This window comes from Epinephelus moara, chromosome 3 (genome assembly GCF_006386435.1).
Source record: "Epinephelus moara isolate mb chromosome 3, YSFRI_EMoa_1.0, whole genome shotgun sequence".
NCBI classification, from domain to species: Eukaryota; Metazoa; Chordata; class Actinopteri; order Perciformes; family Serranidae; genus Epinephelus; species Epinephelus moara.
Window position 1 is genome coordinate 30511318 of NC_065508.1, and position 27346 is coordinate 30538663.

Here is a 27346-nt window from a genome sequence, read left to right on the forward strand (position 1 = left end):
ACATAATGAATAAAATATGGACACTGGGCAAGGTTAATGTGTTTGATGGTATTATAAATGTCTTAATATTCATTCTCCAACCAACTGTAACTTTTTACTAATTCAACTTCTTATTCCAGGTTCAAAGAAATCTGAAACACTCACACAATCAAACTGGGACCCAACGAAGAAAAGAGGGACCCAATGCTGAAACTGACCTCAGCAGACAACCGGTGGACAACCTCACTCCATTTAAGCTGAATGGAAACCAGTGGAGCCACCAGTGAAAATTCAGGGCACTAAACTGACGATCAAAGCCTTCTTCTTATTGTAAAACAGAGAGAAATATGTCTTTATGGAGACAATGCCTTTTTTTATTATGACTAATCTGCTCATTCTAAATTGTTTGTTTTATTATTCTTTTATCATTAAACATGTACATACTGCGCATTTTCTTAATTTCTGTCTCCTTAGTTACTGCATCCTCACAACACCCACCATTCCAGGTCAAATATCTCATTTGACAGTTTGGTGGCATTTGCAGCGGCCTTTAGTAACGGTTGTGTCATGTAAGAGCAGAGATTTAAGTCAAATAGGCGTTGTTCATGCAGCCCAGTGTCACAAATTTGCTTCTTAGACGCTTGATTCAGATAAAGGAAAAAAAAATAAAATAAAATAAACTTGTAACTGGGAAAAAAATGGAAAATAGCTCAGGAAGATTGATGTAATAATCTTTAGAAAAAGCTTTTGATTTACTGGTCCATCTACGTCCCAACCCTAACCTATGTATCAAAAGATTGCAGATACAATTGGCCGAAATGAGTTTCCTCTGTAGGGTGTCTGGACTCAGCCTTAGAGATAGGGGGAGGAGCTCAGACATCTGGAGGGAGCTCGGAGTAGAGCTGCTGCTCCTTCGCGTCAAAAGGGGTCAGTTGAGGTGGTTCGGGCATCAGATCAGGATCCTCCTGGGTGCCTCCTGCTGAAGGTGTCTTGGGCACGTCCCACTGGTAGGAGGGCAGACCCAGAGCACACTGGAGGGATTACATATCTCATCCTGGCCTGGGAACACCTCGGGGTCCTCCAGGAGGAGCTGGAAAGCGTTGCTGAGTAGAGGGATGTCTGGTTTGCTTTGCTCAGCCTGCTGCCCCCACGACATAGCCCAGATAAGCAAATGAAAATGGAGGGATGTTTTCTGTAGTGTATAATCCCCTGATCTAAGAATTGTTGTGTTTAGTACCTTAGAACGAGCTGTTTATATCAACATACAGAGCAGGTCCTCTTCCACTGAGTCCACTATGTTGTTGCTACAGTAGCCCACAACAGACAAATCAAACACTGGCATAGGGTCATTTGTGTTTTTATGTCACCCACCATAGCTCCCCTACACACTTTCAGTTGATTGCAATCTGCAACCTCACCACTAGATGTCACCGAACCCTCACAGTATACCTTTAAAAGAAAGAAAGCCAAACACACACACACAATGCACATGGCCATCCTCTGTTTAATGACAGCAAGTAAAAGTTAAAAAGCGTCCCTGGAATTAAGAGGTAAAGACAAATGATTCCCTGAGACTTAGAGGATAGTAACATGGCAGCCTCAGTTACATCAGTAAAAACTTCACTTTATAAAGTACCTGCTGTTACAGTATACAACGTAATTATAGTGGTTCGTTTACGTAGCTCAGAGTTTTAAAACCACTGCAAAACGTTTCTCTAAAATAAGATATACAATGGACACTCAAAACAGCAATTACATTTTTTAAAAAGGGTCACAGAAGAACCAAACAGACAAGAGTAGTCAGACCTCGATTTGTCTGAAAGGCAGTTTTTTTCCTTTCTTTTGAGAGTTTGTATTAAACAGCGCAAAAAGCTACTGCAGGAAGTAAGTAAACAGAAGCCCCGGCAGCTGAGTTAGACCAGCAGAGGTCAACATCTTCTCTCATCTCCTCACAACCAGATTAATTTTTTGTTATCATCAACACGTAAACACCAAAACAAATAATGAACAGATCCTACTAGTTTTACTACTATTCTGAATTTGATACAGGTCATGTCAACAACGTATTACGCTTCAACATTCACAATTAGGCCTTTTCCAAAATGACATGTATACAGCACATTTGAATCATGCGTCTGAGTTTACACCTCACAACACTTTGCAAGTCTGGGGTCGAGATGGATGCCCAAAAGAGAAGCCTACATTTCTGGCCAGAGGAAAGAAACACTCGAAGGACTTGGATACCTACAGGTTTTCAGAATATAAATATTACCCATATTTAACATTGACCTTTCCCACGAGAGTATACACAGCTGCATGTAAACTGGAATGTTAGTGGAATATTCATTTTCATTTGTAAACAGCTTAGTATTTTCTTTTTTAGAATAAGGGTAAAAAAAAATTAGTGCATGTAAATGTACTCAGTGTCGCACTGGATGACATGTTCCTTTATTACCACAAGCATGGCTTCAGTAATTTTTTTGTAAATCTGCACTCACATCATTCTTTCTCTGCAGGAAATACTCACTAGTGCACCAAATGTTTATTAATCCGCCGCTGAAAATAGTCCCCAACAAATTCAGAGTTTACTCCTGTTTGAGGAGTCATTGCTTAAACCTACAGTGCCCAGCTGTGTTAGGAGATTACTGAGCAATTTTTAAAAGTGAAAATATACATTAGATATATAAAGAAGGATCTGGTGGTTTTGGGGGCTGAGAGCTATAGACAAGGCAGAAAATTTAAAGTATTAAAGGTCCAGTGTGTAGGATTAAGGAGGATATACTGGAAGTAAAGGACTATAATATTTATAACTGTTTTCATTAGTGTAGGGGTGTAAGTTTCAACATTTGGGGGGACACATATGAAACAGTAGCCTGGTAAGACTATTTCGCTCTCTGAATCAGTCTGGACTTGATGTTGCCCCAAACACTTTCAGTGGGTGGGAATGTCATCAACAAAACACAGGGGAACATCTTCGTCATCACTAATGGAGCCAGTAGATAAATCAAACTTTTGCCAAATCCAGTCAGAAAAACGTTGAAAACGTCTTATCCACTGAGAAACCTTACGAGTGCGTACTCTTGTTCTTGGTTCATTTTTGTTATTGACTCTATTTCTGCAATAACTTCCAGGGGTCACTTACATTAGAGTTGGTGTTTGTTACTTAAGGAGCCGCCATTACGGTTCTGCAAACTGTGGCCTGCATTTTACAGTATCAGCTACAACACAGCGCCTGATTGGCTGAGAGGGACATGTCCCCTGTGACCCCCCCTTAAATCTATGCCTATGTATTAGTGTATAATAATCTGAAACTAAGAATCATTGACAAACCAAACACTGGCTCTACATAGGGCCATTCAGGTTTTCAGATTTCCTGTCATCCACCATAGTTCTCCTACACACTTGGCACACGGAAGAAGTTTCGGTTAATTGCAATTTGCAACCTCACCACTAGATGCCACTACATCCCCACACACTAGATCTTTAAGAGGCGGGCTATCACATTGTTGCTACTACTCTGCTTCATCAGGACTGTGACTGCGCTTCGTCCAATTCAAAGTGGTGGAAAAAAACATAAGAACAAAAACAGAAATACAGAAATCTCTCTTGTGAAAAAACAACCAAAAACAGTTTTAACTTTGTCAGAAAATTGTGTTTTCAGGGGCCTTTTAAGTGTCTTATAACTCCGGTTTATTACATCTTGGTTCTTATTTTTGTAGTTTTCACCATGTTTATGGCTGATGTGTGGGAACATCGCACAGCATCACTAAGAAGAGGTGGAGAAACATGAGCAGGGGATCAGACAGGTTGCAAACAAACCCCCCAGGGTTTAAACTTAGTGTGGAGGAGAAAACAAAGGCAGGCAGCAAACTCATTAAGCACACTGTCCTTTGTAAACATCCATCACAGTTTTCAGACAGACGTAGCTCCATTGTCACCTACTAAACTCACATAGTTCTCTAGTGCACTGAGGAATTCATAGCAACACTTGGGGTCACTTCTGGTGACTGCAGAGTGATTATCTGCATAAGCTGATCGTGTGTCTTGCACTGTGGATCATTGTTGTTATCATAGCTGATAGACATGATGGCCAAAACTGCAATAATACGACCCAAGCTGTAATAAAACATTAATTCAAAAGTGTTTTTTTTTTCTTCCATGAACAGCTGTATGAAATCCTTTAGTTTTTTGGTATGTTTATTTAGACAGGCTTGCTGTACACAATGTGGGATTGAATCAAATTCACTAACACTAACTAAACTATGAACATAAAAACTTACAACAACAGCAACAGCTGAGACGATCGCAGCCCAGCGTAAAGACGGCAGAAAAAAAGGCAACAGCTTGGCACAAACTCTTAACGAACCTGAATCCTTCAACATTCAAACAGATAATCTGAAGCATATTGAGCGTGAAATTCCCCACCAGTGTTTGTGATCTCTGTCAGGAGTGTGTTCCTTCTGAAAAGAAAAGAGTCACATGAAGACAAATCAAACAGCTTGAGGCTGCCCTAACAGCTGTGTGGTGTGCGTGTGTGTGGTGTGGTGTGGTGTGTGTGTTTGCAGTCCTCTGCTGTTTTGTCTCATGAGTCTGTCTACGGTTTAGCCTGCAGTTGTAACCCTGTTCCTAACAGGGGTCATTGTGTTACTCGGTCACGTCTTCAGTGTAAATCCTTCTCATAACAAAACAATCTTCATATGATATAGTTCACGTTTCTCAGTGATGATACGCAGTGGGATTCCATCGGTACCAGGACCTGAAAGACCAGACGGAGGATTACAGGATTATTTATTCAGACAAATAAAAGTTACTCTTTAGATTACACTTTCTCATCCACTTACTGTCCAGTGAAAACCACATATCTCCAATTCTGGTGACACTGAATGTGATTTTTTTTTTTTCTGATAAACTGAAGGATGAAGTGTTTCTTCAGGGTTCCTGCAGCTGCTTGAGAAGCCTTAAAAGTCTTAAACTACTTGAATTAAGTAGTCTAAAAATACCTGCCTTATTTGGTATTAAAATATCTTCAAACAATCTTATAAAAGTCTTTGTATGCCCTGATTCTTTTTCTTTTTTTTATTTTATTTTTTGTCGTTTTTTGGTTTGCTTCTTTGTGCTTTGTTGTGTTTTAGGTAGCCTTGTGTAACATCCTGGCCAAGGGACTACAGATGAAGCCTTTTGGCTAATTCTGGCATTTTAATTTATTTTAATGTTTTAATAAAATTTATTTGATTAATTCATTCATTCATTTATGTCTTCTTCTTATTATTATTTATAATAATGATAATAATAAAATGTAATTAATTATTATTAATATTATTATTATTTTTCTGAAATTGTGTTGTAAAACCTCAAAATAACTGTTAACATCTATTAAAAATAAATAAATAAAATAATTTGCTTAATGCCTAACATTAATGTCATGCGGATCAGGACAGCCGAACCAAAACCAAACATATACATTGATTAAAACAAATAACAAACCTTTTTCAAACCAAACCGATACTTATCTAATATGCTGATTGTTTTCTAGGGCTGTACCCAACCCAGAATTATATCAGTCGTATCCGCCGTTTGTTACAAATATTCGTTTTTTTTCCAATGTAAAGTTTTAAAGTTTTATCAGGCTCAGCGGGATGCTCAGTGTGACAGCAGTGAACGACGGATCGGAAATGTGCAACAATATTTTTTTGCCAACACTGGATACCAACTAAAACTCAGAGACTGTGTCGTAAGTGTCTGTGAGCTGTAAATTCACCACTTTTCAGCAGAAGAAAGAAGATAATGTTATCGCGGAGCCTTATGATGCAAAGTTTCTCCTCCTCTGCGCTGCTGCATTGTGTCTGCAGCTGTCTGCACCAAAGAGTAGCGTGAAAGTTAAGAGTGCTCACCCTGCAGCAAAATCTGGGGTCTCATTTATAAACGTTGCGTACGCACAAAACGAGGCCCAAAAGAAGCGTACGCCATTTTCACGCAAGAGTTGTTATCTATAAAAACAGTCTTGATGGGAGAAACTATGACTCATGCCTACGAACATTTTAGAGATGGGAAATTGGCGATGCAGATGGTGAGGTAGAAGCCTGATTGTAGAAATTGTTATATTGTTTTAAATACTTTTTGGTGTATAGCCTACCATTTTTGGCTTTTGTCCGTACGTACATTTTTTGTATGGATCCTATGGACTGTTTTATAAATGAGACCCCTGGTGACCAAATGTCCCCAGAAGCACACAGCAAACTGACCGGCAAAAAAAAAGGCCTGCTCAACTTTGAGGAATCTCAGTCGACTGAGAGGTCTCTGAATCTCCTACGTTCAGGGGGCGGCCTTGTTGTTTTCCATGTGTTTCACTCTCATAAATGTAAAAAAAAATTTCAACATCTGAAGCAGATCATCTCACTTTTTAATCTGTCCCTAACCCTGAGTAATTCATGTCAGTTCATGTTTTGTTATCTTCAGTTTTGGTTATTGTAAAATTGGTCTAATAAAGTCTCAAATCCAACTAAGCTGTAGGGAACCCTGTTTCTTTATGTGTTGAGAAAATTCTCTTCCTTCTTAAGCTAAATAAACTCTTTAAAAACCCTTTAAGATCAGCTGGAAAATGCATCGTCACAAAGCTGAAAACAGGCTGTTTCTCTGACTTTTTACAGATGCGTGGTTCTCTCAGCACAGCCACACTACAAACATATGGTGATCTTATAGATTATGATGCATCGCTGTAGATCAAAACAACCAACAGGATGTAAAGGGGTTAAAATAAGCTCAGCATTAAACATCTACAGCAAAAAAATGCACCATACACATTAATGCAGCTGGAGTATTAATCCAGAAACATCACATATGATAGGAAAACACTGACAAACACTTCCCTCAGTTTCCACTCTTTATGCTAAGCTAAGTGTCTCCTGGTTGCAGCTTCATTTTTACCTGTTTGTACAATAAATATGAAGTTACCTAAGCAGCTACCTTAGCGTAGCTTAACGTAGACACTGGAAACACGTGGGAACAGCTAGCCTGGCTCTTTCCAATGCAAACACAATCTGCCCATACGAGCATCTTTAAATGTCCCTTGTGTCACAGCTGAAAGGCTCCATGTGAGAAAAATCAGTGTGCGGGGTGTTTAGATGTTCTTACCCTGGCGTGCTGTAGGAGGCTGGGTTGACCTGAGACGTTAAAGAGACGGAGGCTGCGGACAGGCTGTTGGGAGAAGCTTCACGGCTCGCACTGTTCGGAGACGAATTTGATGAAACTGGAAGGAAAAGGTCAAAAACATTAATGAGCATGCAGAAACCAACATACATGGATCATAAACAGCACTAACTGTTTTTGGTTCATGTGCAAATTAGTCCTGGATAGTAGAATAAGACATCAAGAACAAACTTTATCAACAGGTGAATGTAGGAAACAGTACTTGCCTCCGCCTGAAGCCAGAGGGCTGTAGGATCTGGATGATGAAGCCTGAAACAGAACGAAAATAAATAAGACAAAGAAAAAACTTCACTTTAAGACTGTAAAATATATGTTTGCTTTAAAACCAACAATTTCTATTTTTAACCACTGATGGAAGACGTACTCAGTACTACTTACAGTACTGTAAAAGTAACAACACCACAGTGTTAATGTTCTGCATTCGGAAGTCTAATCGAGTAAAAGTACAAAATCATTTGTATCAAAATACACTTAAAGTACAAAAAGTAAATGTAGCCCGCTCATGATGCAGGATGGCCAATATCAAAGTTATTTTAAAATTACTTCAGTTCAAAGCCTGGTCCCAATTAAACGCCCAGTCTAATTTACTAGCCTAGTGTGGTTACAAGGCCTGTCTCTATTAGAGGCCTGGTCTGGTCGCCAGGCAGTTCTCTTCTATGGAAGTTCTTAGGTTGTTTAAAACCAGGTTGTTGGCTCCCCACTTGAGCTAACGTTAGTCAGCTGCTTCGATCGCACATACAGATAGAAATGTTTTAACTTTTGTTAGTATGGAGATGCTACACATCGTCAGCTCAATTCAATCATTTAGTTCATTTTACTGAAACCATGAGCACCAGAGAATAATTCATTCAGATTTACCAGCATGGTAAACAAGACAGACAGAGTAAAAAAAGGGGTGACTTCCTCCCTCTAAGGCCGTCATAAAGCCACAATAGTTCTAGTTTTCGATTGCCCGGTAGGTTATTCATATTCCATTCTTCCGTAAGAGTCCTATTTGTTATCAAAAATAATCCAAGTTATGAATTTAACCCCCAGTCTCTTTTACTAGCCAGGTGTGGCTACACATTTTGACAAATCAACGCCTGTCTCATTTAGAGGCCTGGGGTCTGTATGTACGTATGGACAAAAGCCAAAATTGGACAAAAGCCCCTTTTCCACCAACATTTCCAAGAACCTTTATTTGCAGGAGTTAAATATCCTGTCTACATGTTTACATGTTCATGCTGCTGAACACATGTATTGATAAAGTATTGGCTTCTTACTCGCTAAGGGTTAAGGTCACTTACAGTAACGAGTGTAGCTGCCGTCAACTCGAGTCATTTTCAAGTTATCTTCACTTTGTTTCCACCAGGGACGCTCGGCTGTTCACCGGTTACCATGTCATGTAGGCGTGTGTGTGTGTATGTGGAGGAGTCCAGCGCCGGCACAAAAGAACCGATACCGTTAGCGCTTATCAATACTACAGTCTTTAATAATTTAGCCCCGGGGCTAATTTAGGACCAGGTTTCGGTACCGATCCTTAATCAAAACACAAACAAAGTGGAGCTTGTAGAAATGAAATAAGGTTTGCAGCGGCTGCCCCTGCCAGGAAGTGCGGAACGCATCAAGTGTGTGTTCCACCAATCAGCGTTCTTCAGCACACAGCCCCGCCCCTCAAGAATTACGGGTAATCTGAAAAGTCCTACCCCCCTACTAGGTACTTTTTTCAGGGAAAGTTTGGGGTTGAGGGAAAGTTTTTTTCCCTGGGTAATTTTGGTGGAAACACGCCAAGGTTTTTCAAAATCCCGGGTAAATGAGAAAAGTTCCTGCGGTGGTAAAGGGGCTAATGTCTACGGTCAGGCTTCCACCTCACCATCTATGTCGCCAATTTCCCATCTCCTAAGCATGGGTCAAAGTTTCTCCCATCAAGTCTGTTTTTATAGATCACAACTTTTGCGTGGGAAGTGGCGTGCACCTCTTTCAGACCTTGTTTTATGTGTACACAATGTTTATAATGAGAATCCATGTCTGGTTGCCAAGCAGTTCTTTTTTGAAGACGTTATTTGGATGTATAAAACCGGGTTGTTGGCTACTCACCTGAGCTAACGTTAGTTACTTGTTAGTTACTTGAGCTAACGTCTGTGTCTTAATATTCTTGTTGTGCTTTGTGATGGTGATTTCAAAATGCCTGATGAAGATCTCTGTTAGATCGAAACGCTGCATAATTAAAACCACTGGGAGCTTTGAATACAGTGTGCAGGTCTGGTTCTGCTTCGCTATGATCCTATCTGGCAACCTCAGCTTTAGCCAGAGACGCTGAACAGAAGTGCTGGGCGGATTGATACACCGTTGTTTGTCAAGAAATAGTACATAACTAGGCACATAACTCCTCCTTAAACCACAACTTAACACTTCAGTTTGTGCACAAATTAAACACAATATAATGTGTTAATATAATGTTAGTATCATGTGTTGATAGCTGTGTTTTTAAGCTTTGGATGGAGCCATGCTAGCTGTTTCCACCTGATTTCAGTCTTTATGCTAAGCTAAGCTAAACACATCCTGATTCCAGCTCTGCATATAACAGACGAACATGAGAGTTACATCAATCTTTTCATCTCAGTCTCAGAAAGGAAGAGAATGACCGTATCTCAAAAATGACACTGAAATATCAGACCCACTGATGTGGGATATTTGAGCAGGTTGTTTCAAGAGATCATCGACACACACGGACATTAAGTGTCACATGAGAACAGTATAGCGTTTCGTGTTTGTAAGTGAAAGAGATGGATGTTAACTAACCATTCTGGAGTTGTAGTTGTGGGATTTGACCGATAAACTGGCCACTGGGCAGTAGATCCTCTTCTCCTTCTGACGCCGATTACAGAACCAAACTCGAACCACCTCCTTCTCCATGGATAGCTGCTCCGAGATCAGGGTTATCTCCTCGGAGTTGGGCTTGGGGTTCTGAAAAAAACCCAAACAACACAATAAATGCTATAATCTAGAAAGCACTCACTACATAAAAGTTAATTATTGATTTAGCCTTAAACTCACATCATGGAAACGTTTCTCCAGAGTCATCTTGATGTTCGTCTCAATGCTTGTCCTCTTTTTCCGTTTGCGTCCGTAGCCCTCCATCAGCGGTGGCAGAGAGGTGGGGTTGGTCATCGAGTCAGAAGGTGAGTTCTCTGATGTAAAAACAAAAATATAACAGAGATCCACAATAATGAAATCAGGTAAGTTACAGTTGTAATAAAACCCTTATTTTTTGGCAGATTTTGTGTAGCAGCATTAGTTTTAAAGACGCTCAGAAGATGATTTCTGCTAAACTCTCCAAAGTCAAAAAAACCCTTTTCTTAAAAATTCCTCTTAAAGAGATGATTTCATTGAATATTTGCATTTGCTTAGCTTTTTTTCTAGCGCCTTTTTTTTTTTTTTTTTTTTTTTTTTTAACATCAAGCCAGAATAATCAGCAGTACTGATTTAAAAAAATAAAAATTGGTGGTCACTGTGTCATACCTGCGTCACTCAGCCATTTCTCCAGCAGAGGTTTGAGCTTGCACATGTTTTTGAAGCTGAGGTTGAGAGCTTCGAAGCGAGAGATTGTGGTCTGGCTGAAATCATTCCCGTACAGTTTTCCCATCGCGAGGCCCACATCTCCCTGTGACAACACACAAACACACATGAACTAAATCACCCTCTCATGAAAAAGTCAGCATATACATGTAAGCACAAAATATGTCTGATCAGTTTTACAAAAAAGTGGATGGAGTTTGCCTGAGGTGAACCTTGAGTTAAGGTTTTAAGTCAAACTGCTGTTTCCGAGATCGAGAATAAATGCTCATGCTCGTATTTGATCAGATATCATCAGCTATCAGAGCCATTTTAGTCTTGGGATCCTGGGGCCAGTTGCACAAAATGCCTTAAATTAAGATTTTCCTTAAAGTCCTAGTTAAGGTTTCTTCAAAATAAGATTGGTTGCATAAAACATCCTTAAAATGTTCACTTAAGTTTTTATGGTTTTCTCCTTGTCTTGGTCTCATACTTAAGGAACCCCTAGACCATTGCACAAAAGACCTTAGCAACCAAAACAAGGTAAGAAAAAAAACATAAGGTACCTCTGACTCTATCTTAACTGCAACATGATCGAGTTATTGGTGATAAATGAAAAAATTACCCCAGAAGAGTGCTCTGCAACCAGGAGGACCTAATGGATATGCTTTTGATTTTACACTGAATTAATTTTCGTTGCTTCTTCCTACAGTTGTTTTCTGTTCTCTGGTATTTCGGGATCAAATTTACTTTGTAGTTTATGTTTTCCATAATTGTATTCCTCCAGAAGTTTAGTCTCTTCCTCCTCTGACCAGTATGGTTTTACTTGTCTTCTTTTCTTCTGACCTTTTTTCACTAACTATGAGCCAGCTTTGTGAGACGATAACAGGCATCACAAGCCTGAGTCCAAGCAAACAAACGATCTCTTTGGAAACTTTTACCGCTGTAAAGTCTCTTTCAACGCAGTAAATAAGTTTACATTTTTTCTCAACTAAGGCAACCTCTTAAGGGATTCTGTGCAACTGAGTAAGTCCCTCAGCTGAGGAGAATTTAAGCCTTAAGTGTCATACTTAAGGAGAAAACCTAAGGTGTTTTGTGCAACCGGTCCCAGGATCTTGGGATTTATCATGAAAATAAAATCAGATCACTGCAACAATTTTTTTTACAAAAACTGATTTAAACCAACTAAAATGTAGTTATTGTTGAAGGATAATTCTCATTTATTACAACTTGGGTCTTATTTTGATCCATCATTTCTATCATTATGATAACATGGCACTCACTAAAGTAATCACTGAGATCAGGGAACACAGTAAAGTTGCTACAAGTCCAATAGGGCAACAAACAAGACGATCAAGATGATCAAGATGATCACACAGACTGAAAACAAGACGCCAACAGTAATAACCAACATTATATTTAGGTTTTTATTTCGAAGGAATTTCATTTCTTTTATTTAGAAGGAATACTCAGTTGTCTGCACACAACTAAAGCACCCAGGTAGCCAAAATGACCTGGCCCAGCATTGGCCTGCACTCGGCACGCTGGAAGAAATAAGTCAAGCTGCATCCGGTTGCTAAATTCGGCTAAGACTCAGGATGAATGACGCCCAATAAATCAGGCCAAATAAACTGGCCCAATTCCTGTTGCCGACACTGCCATCGCTGGGCCATTATCAAAGGTTAACTAGCCAAGCAACGGCCCAAACTTGGCACCTGGAAGAAAGAAGCCAGGCCACATTCAGCTGCCGAACTCGGCTGGGACTTGGAATAAATGATGCCCAAGAATTGGGCCAAATAAACTGTCCTGGTTCTAGCTGCCGACACTGCCATCCCTGGGTGAACACAGTCAATCAAAGTTGATGCAGGGAGTCTGTAAACTGTGACCGATGTTAACGCTGGCCAGTTTGGGTTATATTTTTCCCAATAACCTTTGAAAATAAAGTTTTTAAAAACCTGTCCGACCACCCGAGTTATTATTCTGATAGACATGATGGCCAAAATGAACGTGACTCAAGATGTAATAACGCTCAAGTACCAGATCTTGCAGGGTTCCAGCACAAACCATACAAACACAACCAACAGTAGCAACCTGAGAAATACAGGAGACAAAAAACTTTAAATCTCCACAACATTAAATATTCATAACTCAACAAACAACAGTTTTTAGGGCCTCTTAAATAACGCAGCAGGATTCTTCCTCTTGATTACCTGAGTGAATCCTAGCTTGATGCGCCTTTGTTTGAAAGCTTTGGCGAACTGCTCCAGTTCCTCCAGATCACTGGGCTCCTCCTGTGGTGGTATTGACATGTGTTTGGGCATCTGCAGGTGGGACATGTCCATGTGGTTCTCCATAGACGGTCCTGCCAGACCCGAGCGACTCATCGCCTGGATCAGAGAGACATCACAGAAAAATCTTCAGTTTCCAGGCGATGTAAAAACAACAACAGCAGGTTTTTACTGTCCTGTACCAAAACAATGACTATGATGGATCTGATGGTGTCCACAGCTTTTGGTCTTTGCTAACAATGGTGGCGACTTCAGTATGAATTCATCAGCAGCTCACTTCTGTCCTGGCTCGTGGTGCCGCGTACACCAAGCTAGCTGCACTCACATAAAAAGCAGAATTGTACTGTTTGAAAGCTTGTTATTGGTGCACTTTAACGTACAGGTACTAGCGAGAACATTTTGTGCCATTTTTGCCAACAGTACCATTCTGTACTCTGATTGTACCTTTAACTGAATTAACATATTTTTTGGGCACCTGGTGGCAGCAGAAACAAGCTGTAAATGCAGCACTGATATATAAGTCAGTGGTTCCAAACTAGTGGGTCGCGGGTCCATTCTAAATGGACTGCAAGTGACTCGCAAATGTGTGTATTTGTAATTTAATTACATGTAATGCCTGGTACACACTACAAGACATTTCTGTCCTTCCAACAGTCACTTTGTCAGATTAGGCGATGGTGGAGTCATAAAATGGTGCCGTGACTTGGCTGACAGACATGACAGACTACACGATGGTCCACACCAATCATTCCAATCGTCGTCTTTCACAATGTGTGATGTCATCATGTTATTCTTGTCCTATTTTTATTACTTTTACTATTATTTCAGTCACTGTGTCTGTTCATGTGCCAGCCGAAATGTTGTTGTAGTAACGGAAAAAGTGCCACCAGATGGGCGGAGCTACATTTGCAGAACCGTTCGCAAACATGCAAGTCACTGAATCCTCCACAACAAGTTCCTGCAAATGTTTCACAATAAAAGCCTATTTAGAAAATGAAGGGATTCTCTCAACCGAAGTTATAACGGGCTTTTAATTTCAAACAGATACAGGAAGTGTTGAGTTTGAAATGATGGCACGAGGCATTTACTTTATCAAGGCAAACGGGAGCGGATAAAAAGCAAAAATATAAAAATTCAGAGGGAATAATGAATAACGGCCCGTGTCTAATGTAGTCGGTTTCAAATGAAGCTGGTAGCCTCTGCAGTTGTGGTGAGTAAAAGCCACTATTTTTTTTAATTCTCTTACTTTATGTCCGTCTCCATTATAAAGAAATAACATTCTTTGCTAGCTTGATGCTAATGGCAGTACTCAGCGGGTTGATCAAGTGCCTGCTGTTTCTTTTTTACTCTGTGTGGTAACGTTCCTACAGGAAATATCTAAAAGGCTGGGCTGTTGTTGCCGTACAGTTGTTTATGGCAGCAGATTGCTCTGTGTTCCTATTGGTCAAAGTAATGGGAGCAGTCATGAAAGACACAAAAGAAAATCAAACATGCTAGACTTTCTGTTGGAACATCGTGAGGCATCCCAGATGTGGCGTTGGTTGTCATCTACTATGACACACTACATGTGATGAAGCAATGGATTATTGTGTATGACACTCATTGTTGTTCACAATCCATGCCGACACCGTATGTCACTGTGTCGGGCTTGAATCAGGCATAACTCGTTACATGTGAGTAGTTACTCCCCAACACTGTGAACATGTTAGCAAACAGCTGCTTATTTCCACATCCAGCAACTACGGAGCAACCTCTGCCTGTGTCTGTCTACAGTTTAGTATAGTTGATGAGAGCAGTAAAACAGTTAAACAGTAGAGTTGCAGGATATAAATCAAACATCACATATGTAGGCACTATGACATAATTTTGTGCTTTATACTTTGTGCTGAGGACAGAGAGGGTTGTGGATGTACCTGTGGAGTCAGAGCCAGTCCAGGCTGATGCTGAAGGAGACTAGTTTGACTCTGACAGGGAAGAGACAGCAGGTTCTGCTGCAGAAGGGCTGCAAAGACAAACACCATGTGTTGATCAATTATATGTTTGTGTTGATCAATTATATGTTTGTGACAGTACAACTGTGAGAGGCTGCTGCTGAGGGTCAAGGGACAGATGCAACATGTACTGTTCAGCCAGTGAATTCTTTACTAGGATGAAGAAGGCATTGCCCGCCCTAAACTTCCTCTGATTGGCTGATACCTGTTGCCATCATTGATTGGATTGGTCAAGAGTAGGCATGACGGGTGAGATTGGTTAGAGTCAGCCAATCAAGGCAGAGAAGGGGCGGGTCAGGCGTCCGCTATCCTAGGTGGAAAGAAACCGCGCAAATTGTCTAGTCTGCATTTGAGTTTATGAACAAATTAAACTTTAGTGAGCTTCAGAGGTTTATTTCTTTATCTTAAACAGATGCAGACGCACTGGGCACATGGATAACCATTTCTTTGTCAAGGTAAGTCCCCTAAAATCACAAATTCTTGTTTTTATCCTGTTAGCTTAAACAGCAAAGAGAGACAGGCTAGCTGCGCTCACTCTTGACGCTAAGCTAGGCTAACCATGTCCTAGCTCCAGCTCTATATTTAAACCCACAGACAATGAAGAAAATAGTTTTGTAAACTAATATTTGTAAGGAAAAAATTATGCTTTTTTAAGATGCTGGACTTTTCCAACAACAACAGGTCTACGCTAACAATAAATAAATATATTTCTGCACAAAGATTTTGTTGCCTTTTGTTGCCTTTTAATGGATTCAGACGTTTCTAGTTTTTAATGCTAAGCTACACTAAGCTAAGCTAACAGGCTGGTGTCCACAGATTTATATTTACCATACAGACACAGGAGTGGATCTTCTCATCTCAGGGACTGTTCATTATTTATAAGTTGCAGGATTTTTGTGCACAATCCTCTATATGCCAGTGTCACACTGTCTTTGCATTCATGTGTAGTTGCTGTTTTTTTGTGTTTTTATGGTTCATTTCCAGCATACATTATATTTTCTAGCATATTTACTTTGTAGTAATCTTATTTTGTGTTTTATATTGCTTGTTTTAGAGCTTTACATTTTTATTCTGTATTTTTTTGCTCTGTGTTGTCTGTCTGTAACTTATGTTGCTTCCTGTCGTGGCTAGGGCACTCTTAAAAAAGACATTTTAAATCTCAATAGTGTTTTCTGGTTAAATAAATATTAAAATCATTTTACAAAGTAAGGGGGGAGCGGTGGTGCGAAAAAAGGGGAACATGTCAGATACTTTTTAAAGCACTGTGGAGTAGGGCTGCAATGGTATGAGATTTACACCATTTATTACACCATGTATCACAGCCAGAAACTGTGAACACAGAAATTATTGTTGGATTTTAAAACTTCTGATGGTCCTTGGACACATAATGTGCGACAAATGCTTCCATCAGAAAAAAGAAACAAAACATAACCAAATCGTATATTTTATCTAAATCATTTTTTTCTGCGTCTCATTTAAAATTTCGGGCAAAAATAAACCATTTGCACAAACAAGAGTGAAAAACCATGTTTTCAACTTCAGGAATTCAACTTTCAAACATCAAAGGGTAAGTTTTAAAGAGCTATTGTCTAAATTATGATGGAGTGGGTCATGCATTGAATAATAAAAACAAAGTCACACCCCACCTAACACCCTCCCTTACTCTCAGCAAGAAATCTGATATACTATCCAAAACATCAGTCTAATAAAGAAAGACTTTGTATTAGAGTACTGCTGAAATAAAACCAAAATGGCGCCTTAAATCCCTGAAAATAAGTCCCCCTATGCTGATTTTCTGTGTTGTCTCAGTTTTAGGACTTCACCTTGGTGGCTGGTGGGACTCTGGGAGAGCAGGAAGGGGGAGGGAGACGACAGGTGAGACGGTGGCATCAGTACCAGCTGCTGCATGGGGTGGAGAGAGGTGAGCTCCTGCAGAGAAGACACAAAACACAACACCAGTATGAGTCATGAGTCGCCTGTAAACACAGACTAAGCGTCAGGGTTTGAAGTGAATGTACAAAAAACTTGACTTACTACTAGTTCTGAGCTACTACTTGTATTTTTATAGGTATATTTTGATTTCATACTACTTTACTTGTACTACTGACGACATTTCAGAAGTTAATATATTGTGTTTTCTGCCATTACATTTATCAAACGACTATAGCTACTATTTTTCATACGAAACATATGATCATTGTCAAGGTTATTTATTTATGTATTTATTGTCAAATGAACAACAATTACAAGAGCAGTTAAAAAACTCGGGTCACAGACTCCCTCCAACTATGCAATTTAAGTATGTGGCCTATAAAAAATAATAATAGTAATACTTAAATCACACAGGTAGGAACAAAAAGCGAACCTAAATATTACAATATAGGGACATAAAGAAGTTCAAATAGGAAGATAAAATATGAAGTACGAGATATGAATCAGTAGTTTCAAGAAGACACAGTAACAGGAATATGCTGTGGTAAAATAAATATGCTTAGCAAGGCAGTAAATAAATACACAGAGGTACAAAAGTTTTACTTTAAAGAGAAGTAAAGTGATATTAAATATAAAGTGACAGCTTACAAAATATAATGATTGGCAACAGATTAAACTTCCCGAAGCTATTTAAACTAGTTAAAGCTGGTAACAGTATGAATTATTCTTATTGTTATTCTCTTTGTCTATAAAAAGTGTTGTCAAATCACAATTTCTTAAATACAAATGTGACCAAATGTCAAACCAACAGTCTAAAATATAAAGAAATATTCAGTTTACGATGATCTACAACATTTTTCCTTGATAAATGATCTGATCAGTCACTGAAATATTTAGCAATTATATTCTGTCAATCGACTAATCGATTATTTCACTTAGTGTTTCAGCAAATTGCCTTTTTCTTCAGCACTCCTGTTGGCGAGTAAACTGATCTTAATGTGTAAAAATCCCCTGAGTTCCCCTTTAATATTTAAAATGCATAATTTGTGCTCATAGATGACCCCATCGCTTTTTTAAAATGGCCAATTGAGTCCTCATTACTTTTTTTTGGGTATATTTTATTTTAGTTTTTCAGAATATACAAACCACACAGTCACAAATTGACAGTACACAAACACCAATTTTACATTACGAACGTTTAAAAAACAAAATAATAACAATACAAATAAAAATGTAACTAATAAAATTAAATTTGAGATATCGGGTTTCCTTATCCACAATTACATGGTCTCTTATAATTCTAGTGTGGTGAAAATGGACAGAACATGCAGACAGTCACATGGGATGGGAGATTTTCCATATAATTTATAAAAGGTTGCCGTGTTTTATAGAAAGAGTCCTCATCACTTTTTAAAAGCATGATTTGTTAAAAACATTCTGAAAAATAGCTCACACCAAGAAATGTTAAACCATTGAGAAGAATGCCTTGAGGAAGGTTTATTACACAACAAGAAAGCATACAATGCAGTGTAAATATAGAAATGTATATATACACATGTGCATTGTCCAAAAAAAGTCATGTAAGCAAAAAAAACCCAACAACAAAGAAAATCCCACACCCCTCAGGGAACCTCCACGTCTAGCTCTGCAGCCTACTGCTGAAAACAAGCCTGAACTGATCAGTCGCTTAGTTTTTTGTTTTGTTTTGTTTTGTTTGTTTTTTTATTCTCTCTCTGTGAGCATGACAACACATATGAGCAATTAAAGTCCAGGGGTTTACAAATAAATGAGAATGAATTAATGAGTCATTGGCATGACAACACATAGGTTGGTTCCCTAAACAAAAGAGGACTGAAGAGTAAATCATGCTGATGTGTGTCTGCACTGTTTTTTTTTTAGATTTCTACAATACAAATGAAAAAGAAACAATCAAAACAAATTATATATATTCTTTATATCAGAAAGTCCAAAACATATATTTATATACACACACTCACCCTTTTAACTCTGTTTCATTTTTTTTAACCATCTTATCTTACTATATAATGAAGAAAACTCTGTCTGTTCCACGTTTTTCTCCTCACTGACTTGGTCAATCCATGTGAAATTTGGCACAGTGGTAGAGGGTCATGGGAGGATGCGAATGAAGCAATATTACATCAATTGGCCAAAGGGGGGCGCTATAGCAACCAACTGAAATTGCTAACTTTGAATGGGCATATCTCATGCCCCGTATGTCGTAGAGACATGAAACTTTGCACAGAGATGCATTTCCTCCTGAGGAACAAATTTGCCTCAAGAACCCAAGATATTTTTTGGGGCTTTTTTGCCTTTAATGTATAGGACAGACAAGCCTGAGGGGGGGAGAGAGAGGGGGAGTGACATGCAGCAAAGGGCCACAGGCTGGAGTCGAACCCGGGCCGCTGCGGCAACAGCCTTGTACATGGGGCGCCTGCTCTACCACTAAGCCACCGGCGCCCCAGATTTTCTGCCATTTTGAATTTTTTGAAAAACACTTCAAATCGATCTCTTCCTAGGAAGTTTGACCGGTCTGCATGAAACTCGGTGAACATAATCTAGGGACCAATATCTAAAGTTCCCTCTTGGCAAAAGTTGGAAAACTTACTAAAACTGAGCTTCTATAAGGCAATGAATATTGCGGAGGGCGTGGCTCATCACATAAAGGTGTATAACATCTCAAGGGTTTCACCGATCACCACGCAACTTTGTAGGCATATGACCACACATAATCCGAGGGGACCCCTCCATTATTGACCCCATCAAACAAAATGGGGGTGCTAGAGAGCTAATTTCTTATCTAGGTCTAACCGCCATATCGATTTTTACTAAACTTGGTAGATATGTAGAACAGGACGCCTCAAGAGCCTACTTTACACTATATGGTTCAAGTGACCCAATTCCAATTTTTTCCTCTCAAGTGGCACAGATCCGATCTGTAACATGAACGTGTAAACAGAACAAAATGCATGATATCGGATATTGTCAGATCAGATTCAGGCCTCCTTCATATGTGGAAATATATCGGATATGAATCAGATATCTGCCAATAGGTCTGTAATCTAAACAGACAGATCGGATATTTCCTGGCAATCCATGTCGTTCGTCATGAATAATGCGACGACAGCGCATTTTGATGACGTGCTCACGAGCGAGGCAAAGGAAGGAAAGCCGAATAAATTGCACGTCAATCAAAAACTATGAACCAAAAAAAGCACAATCTATCCCGAGTGAGACAAACTGCTTGATCCCCGTCTCCAGTGTACCAGCAGAGAACCTGCAGAACCGAATCAGCGAAAAAACACACCGGGCTACACAGCCTCTCTACCTGAGCAGCTGAAGCTGCGGCTCGCACTCTTGGCACACAGACACACAGATCGTGCTTCTGCATACCAGCCGAACGTGTGCGCAACTGTGAGAAATAAATATGTGAGGTGTACGCTGCTTTTCTATCTTTTTGTTTCTTTTTCTTTCTTTCTTTCTGTCAGCAACATACACTCCTAACACAGGACGGGTTGTTTTTAATGACTAAGTTGATTATTAAGCCATAGTAATGCGCGGATCGGCTCTGATAGCACCTGAATCAGCATGTACGCATCAATCATCCAGCCGCACCCGTCTGCAGCTGCACGGACATTTCCACCGCTCTGTGTAGGCTAAGTTACCTTTTAAATTATGTGGAGCAGCGCCAGCTTTCCAGGTGATTTATTCTTTAACGATTAACTTCAAATATTTAAAGTTAGTCTTTAAAATTGCTTTCAGTAATGTAAACATTTCCATGCGCGCAGTAATGTCACTGTAGCAAATACTGTGGGACATTTACACAGTGGTCAAGAGTGCTGGACCGGAAGTGTCGCACAAAAAAAATGGAAGCTGGCTGCGTTATGTTTTGTCTCCGTGAAAAATAAGTTGAATAGAACATGTAAACAGCAGTCAGGAAAAATCGGATATAGGCAACAAATCGGAATTGGGCATCAAGACATGGTAGTGTAAAGGCAGCCAAGGTGACTGGAGAAATTTAACTCTAATTGGCAACTGGGTGGTGCTATAACAACAGAAAAATGCTTAAAAATGGCTAAAATGCGACTGGACTATAGGGTTGTGCCGATGGGCGATCCGATCGCCCATCGGCGATAGAAGGGTTGTTTCACGATGTCTTTTTTAAATGACAATGCAATCGCGAGGTGTGGGGGGGAGACAGCGCGTGTGTGGAGCATGCTGACGAGATCGAGGCTGAACGAGGCTGAGTGAGAGGAGACAGAGGGAGGCTCCGAGTATGTTCGGGCCTTAATGCGCATGTCGCGGTGTGGTGAACAAACCAAACAACACACTGTCAGGAGAAATTGAAAAGATATGCCGTCTATGTAAAGTCAACTTGCTAATTAAGGAGCCATTACATGTTCAAGAGTTTTATAAAGCTGCTCAAACGCCAAAGGGAGGCTATAAGTGAACGTTTCAGCGGCGACGCGTAATGACCCCCCCGCCGTTCATCGGCGATTTCACTAGATGGCGATAGGACGATAGGATATGGACAAGATCGCCCAACTCTATTGGAGTACTGTCCTTGTCCCAGTACACAAGCACAGGAGGGGAATCCATTTAATCACCCAAGTATGTCCGACTCCTCTACGATAGGTGGAGATATGCCCCTTTTCAGCTTGGACCTTTTTCCGGTTGATATATTACATTACACACCAAACAATCGCCATTCTGTGTTTTCCTCCCCAGTATTTAACTCTTTCAGCTGACACAGCATGAGCTGTGTCTCCTTGTCTGTCCAAAAAGTCACGGATCTGGATGTAGATTTCTCCATCTTGTTACGGGCTTCTTCTTCTGTTACACATTTAATGCTATTGGACTTCTGGGTCAAAGCCCAGGGTGGAAACTGGGGAGCATGCTCAGAGCGCCTTGGCCAGTTTGGGTCTGATTGACTGTATACATGCAGGAGTCACATTATCTAGGTGTGTCCGACTTTGAGAAATTCGATTTAGTACTATTTCAGTTGGACTAACATGTTTGCATGTATTTTAAAAGTCTGGTTTTAGTCGGACTGACACAATAAATTGATTTTCTCTGATGTCATGTCAACATACTGATTGTAGAGGTAGAAAGTGGTTTCTGGCACAACTTCACCGATTCACAAGGTGCATGGAGAGTGAGGAAACACTGAAAAATGTCAAAAGAGCTCCAGCAACACTTGTGGTATGGAAAAGAAACTTTATAAAATAAATAAAGTTTCTTTTCCATACCACAAGTGTTGCTGGAGCTCTTTTGACAACATACTGATTGTAAACAACTTCTGGAAGCATCTTATTTTGTAATTTATCCATTAATTGTGCAGTTTTAAAGTCCACCAAATCTCTAGATTTGAGAGCATGTGAGTTACTAAGTAATTTGTTGGTCAGTTCTTGATAATCAGCTCTGTTTACGATTCCCATAGCTCTCTTCTGTGGCATACAAATTGGATTTGTGATTGTTTTGTATTTCCCCAAAGCTCCACACAGTAGGTCATGTATGAAACTATAAAAGAATGAGATGATATATGTAATGAAGTTGCAATAGACTTTGACATTTTTGTCTTTACATGATTTATATGTGGTGTCTGCCTTAATATTACAACCCTCAAAAATTAATTTTCATAATCATTTTTTGGTTTCAACATGATCATAAGTTGGACCGGTTTATTTTTTTAATGTTCAAACATTGTGAATCTGGTTTTATTTAAATGGGTGCTTCACATGTTTGGGATCTACGTCAGGAGTTTACTTCTGGTGGCCACTGTGCTGTTGTTGTTGGAGCTGTCTGTGTTTGTGTACATGTGTTGAAAAGCACAATAAAAAGTTGTTGATTTTACCCCAGACAGTTGACCTCCGTGCACTGGAGAGCTCTGTGTCAGGTGACATGTCTTCAGTGGGGCAGCTGGATGAGGTGAGTCGTTGATCTCCTCTGTCTTTATCTACGATGTTGAAAGCAAAACAGTATTAACTTTCTTATGAACAGATTAAATCATGTAAAAAAAAAAGAAAGATGGGAAACATTATCTGTGTCAGGGGCAAATGAGTACATGTTTACATCTGTGTGTGTGTGTGTGTGTGTGTGTGTGTGTGTAGAGACAGAGCACACACACACACACACACACACAGTGGTGAACACTCGCTCCAGGACCAGTTTGGTCACTAAACATGATACAAAGACTGATAGACTCTCTCCCTCCCCCCTGGGCAAGCCAGTATGCAAATATCCCTCCCCATCCTCACACCACCCACCCGCACCTAACCCCTGAAAGCCATGTCACTGTCTGAAAACACAAGCACTGCAAGAAATGTCCTCTGCTTGCCAAAAACAGTGTTTGGAGAAGTATCCAAATAGCTGCAAACTATTTGAGATGTTCTAAAAAAGGTGTCAGTCTTTATTGACATCTGTGGAGCGAGCAGGTAGTTTATCCCCAGGATGTTAGCCGTCTAAAAGTCAGTTGAGCCTCGGGTAAAAGTTCAGCACCATTCTCGTGGCTCGGGGCTATTTATATTCCAACTGAGCTACGTTATTAAGGATACAGAAAGAATTAATGATAATTAAATTTTCCTTATTATTATCAAATCCCATGAAAACAATGTATTCAAGTATTATCTGTGTCCAAAGCCTGATGTGTCTTATTCATTTGTGCCATCATCAACCAACAACTATTAAAAACATGAATATTTTGAGTCAGTCTCATATACACCGTCCTGCTGCTGTAAATACAAGAGAACCACATGTGTATTAATCCGCCGCTGAAAATAGTCCTGAACAAATACACTGTTTACTCCTGTTTGAGTAACGTTTACTAAACTACAGTGCCCAGATGTTATCTTATAACTTTGCTCGACTGTTTTACCACCTCAGGCCCCTTAACACCAGGCGTGGGGGGAAAAATCGATACAGCACAGCATCGGAAATTTCTTGTGTGTTAATTTTGTATTATATAAATGATTATTATCCCATGGTTTGGGTGAATACCCAATTCTGATTGGCTGCAGGGTGTCCATTAAAAACTGGTAAGGAACACCTACTAAGTAGTTCCAGTGAAACTGTGTGTTCACTGTTCTGAATTAATGCGCCAGAGACTTAATCGCAATCTGTTAACAATACATTTACATTACTGAGAGTAACATTCGTAACCTCCAGCTCCTCGTGCTCTGAACATCCTCTATCCAACCTGCTACTTCAGGCTGCGGCCAACAGTATTGTTACACATGGCGTATTGCAGGGCTGGGCGATATGTCCTGAAAATTATATCACAATACTTTTGGGCTATATCTCGATACACGATATATAGCTCGATATTTTTATACCTCCTCAAAAGCACTTAATCAATGCTAAGACTGAGAAACAAAAAGTTGTCGGGATGAGTCTGACAATTGTTTGATTGTTTGTTTTTTCCAGAAAATATTAATACAGTGAGATTTTTGATCCATAATCATCAATAATGTGGATAATGTAATGACTAAGTGGGTTAAGGCAAGCGTTAAAACAAACAGAAAAGTCTGGTAGATGGATATATTTATATCGCTTTACTGTAGTGCAGCATTTAAAATGAGGGGAAAACACCATTTATATCTGATCACGAAACAATGATATCCAAAATCTAAGTCGATATTTAGTCTCATATCTCAGTAACGATATAATATCTTTATATTGCCCAGCCCTAGCGTATCGGTTGGTCATGAAACTCTTGATATTGATTTGGGGACAGTGACATGGCTGATAGCTCGCCAGCCTTGTTGCTAAACATACTGCCAAATTATATTTACTGTTTGTCAACTGTATGCAGTGTTATTGACTTTGAAACTTGCTAGCATAATGTTAGCTTTCTGGCTAATAGCTTCCGCAAGAACCTTACAGGGCGGCAGTGATTGTTCCAGGTGTTAGGTAAACCCTCACGTTACCATGGAAACCGAGTTATGGCTTGTGAAAAAACTTCAGATGTTGATGCAAAAAAGCAAATAAATATCAATGAATATTCTTACTTTTTATTTCTTTGGTAAGTGACCATGTGTAAGCGCGATAATGCCCTTGGAGGTGTCCATTATCACATTTTAACAGCCTTCACGGCGCACATTCATGCCTTAACATCAGTGGTTAAAAAGTGATAATGGACACCTTGTTGGGCATTATCCCTGACATATAGCCTACTAGAATAATAAAATCAATTGCTTTGTCAGTCCACTAGATACATTTGGCTCAATAAAGATTGATTTAAGTGAGATGAACGGACTAAAGACTTTATCATTTCAAAAATCGCAATAACATTGTATTGTGATAATATCGTATCGGGGAGCATTTGGTGATTCTGAGATTTACTTACATATGAAATGCGGTATAATTTCTTGGATTTCTTGGATTATGCTCTTATATTTGGTCCTGATTTACTGAAGTCCGTTTTACACTGCGGTTTATAAAGTAGTCTATTGGTATTTCTCAAGCGGCAACTGCTGAGGCTGAAAAATGAAGTCAACATGGATAAGCCAAAACCTGCAGTTCCTCTATTGGCCACATGAGGCTGGCTCCAAAAAAAGAGTCAATCCCCATAGACCCCCACGTTAAAATGTCCAAGTTTACAGTAGAAATAAACAGTTTTGGTCTCTATAGTTTATTTCAACATTAATGAAAACTGTATGGGGGTTGAATGTTTATGTAACCCACCTGTTTACATTTTATTAAGGCTTGAAGTTTAAGTTAAGTTCATATTTAAGGGCAGAGTCGCTTGTGTGACAGGATGTCTGTGAGGTGTGATTGCAGTCTATGAGTCAGATTCCCCCCTCACTCCTCCACAGCTCCATCCTTTCATCCAAATATGGTCTCTAATGGCTCCATATAGCTTTTAGAAATAAACAGAGTAGTGAAATAAAAATATTAACTTGTGAATCTGTACAATTAATAGTTTTCTGCATTCCTCGCACGTGGGAGAAGTTGTCCTTGGAGGCTTTCTCCTAGAAACCCCCTTTTTGACAGAAATCTATTCATTTTAATCCAAACCACAAATTTTTTTTCGTAACCTTAACCAAGATCCCTTTCTGGGAGAAAGACCTCGATTAAAAATGTTCCCAACTGTGCATACCTCTCTCACAACAGTGTTGCTTCTTGCTGTAAAACTTTTAGAAATATTCTTTAAAGGTGGAAGTAGGCAGCATTTTATTAGTCAAATGATGTGCTGAATGCGTCATTTAACACGTGTTATGTGTATCTCCGACTGGGGCTTTGGAGTTTGTCGAGCCACCTCAGATAAAGAGAGCCTGGCTCTGTTGACCTGTCTTCGTGGTCCAGCCCTCTGAACCCTTTGGTTTGCTTTAGTTTTTGCTTGCTCTTGATGCTCCTGCTCAACATTTACAGGCATTATCGGTTATTTTAGAAAGAAACAAAGGCTTAAAATCTAGAAACAGCAAGGTACTGTAACGTTTAATATTTGTGTCAAAGATTAGGAAGTGAATTTGATCCGTGTCTGCCCTTGAAATACATCATGAAAGAGTGCACATGAAAACAGCTCCACTGTCAGTGCTGGATCCAAACATTAGGGTCTCAGCATGCTGACTAACAGGAATAGGTCACAACATGTTTATCAAAACAACCCAAATCCTCCTGATGAAATCCTCATTCATGGGAATTAGAACACAGGAAGTGCAGTGAGTTATTAAAAAACTATGTTACTCACTTGTCGATTGAAGTTGATCCCATTTTGATCTAAATGTCAGGAGAGAGAAAGAGAATTTAAAATGTCGCTCTGTGGCTCACTGTGACGTTCAGCTGCTTCAGAGTGACACACAGAACAAATCAAATCACATAAACAGGTCTGTTAGCAGTCAATGTGTGTGTGAGACATGGCTTCAGTGTTGTGGTCGGATAATTTGTTTACTTATACAATTATTTCACCAGTAAATTATTCTTTTATCACAGCTATAGTAACATAATTTCTAAATTAGTATACCTTCATTTGACTTTATTTCACATAACATCAAACAGGAGAAAACTATTTCTGAATAATAAAAGTGACTTTTATGGCTTTTCTTTATTTTTAGGGTGTAAAATGTGACAGTAAAACAACTTACAACTTAAAATATGTGACAGTTATAATATGAAACATGTTGACAGTTGAATCTTAAAACCAAAATTACATAGGTGCAAAGTAAACCAAAGCATTGTGCCACATTAATACACCTAGACACAACAAAAACAGATTAATACCCCATGTAGATGTACTCCACAAATAAGAAAACAGAATGATGAGAACTAAAGCTCGACTAGAAACTGAATATAATGAATGAATTCTAAAAAACTGACAACGAGCTGTCTCTGAAGTCAGGTCTGTGGTGAACACAAACTGAAGAGACTTTAATATTTTGTTCCTCAACATAAAAGACACCA

The 27346-nt window shown here is 39.4% G+C and overlaps 2 protein-coding genes across 2 annotated transcripts in view; one reads left to right on the top strand and one right to left on the bottom strand.

Moving 5' to 3' along the window:
- The window catches only part of slc37a2 (solute carrier family 37 member 2), a 30202-nt gene extending 29775 nt beyond the window's left edge, over positions 1-427 (top strand). The window contains exon 18 of the mRNA XM_050041458.1: positions 120-427. Coding sequence (XP_049897415.1) covers positions 120-135 — 16 coding nt within the window. The 3' untranslated portion in view covers positions 136-427. The remainder of the gene's footprint in view (positions 1-119) is intronic.
- A 1039-nt stretch (positions 428-1466) lies between these two features.
- Positions 1467-27346, bottom strand: part of pou2f3 (POU class 2 homeobox 3) — a 36709-nt gene continuing 10829 nt past the window's right edge. Inside the window, exons 3-13 of the mRNA XM_050041467.1 lie at positions 26637-26665; positions 22803-22904; positions 16822-16927; positions 14921-15009; positions 12930-13106; positions 10687-10828; positions 10222-10355; positions 9967-10131; positions 7392-7434; positions 7111-7225; positions 1467-4735 (exon numbers count right to left, since the gene is read on the bottom strand). Of these exons, the coding sequence (XP_049897424.1) occupies positions 4696-4735; positions 7111-7225; positions 7392-7434; positions 9967-10131; positions 10222-10355; positions 10687-10828; positions 12930-13106; positions 14921-15009; positions 16822-16927; positions 22803-22904; positions 26637-26665 (1142 nt within the window). The 3' untranslated portion in view covers positions 1467-4695. The remainder of the gene's footprint in view (positions 4736-7110; positions 7226-7391; positions 7435-9966; positions 10132-10221; positions 10356-10686; positions 10829-12929; positions 13107-14920; positions 15010-16821; positions 16928-22802; positions 22905-26636; positions 26666-27346) is intronic.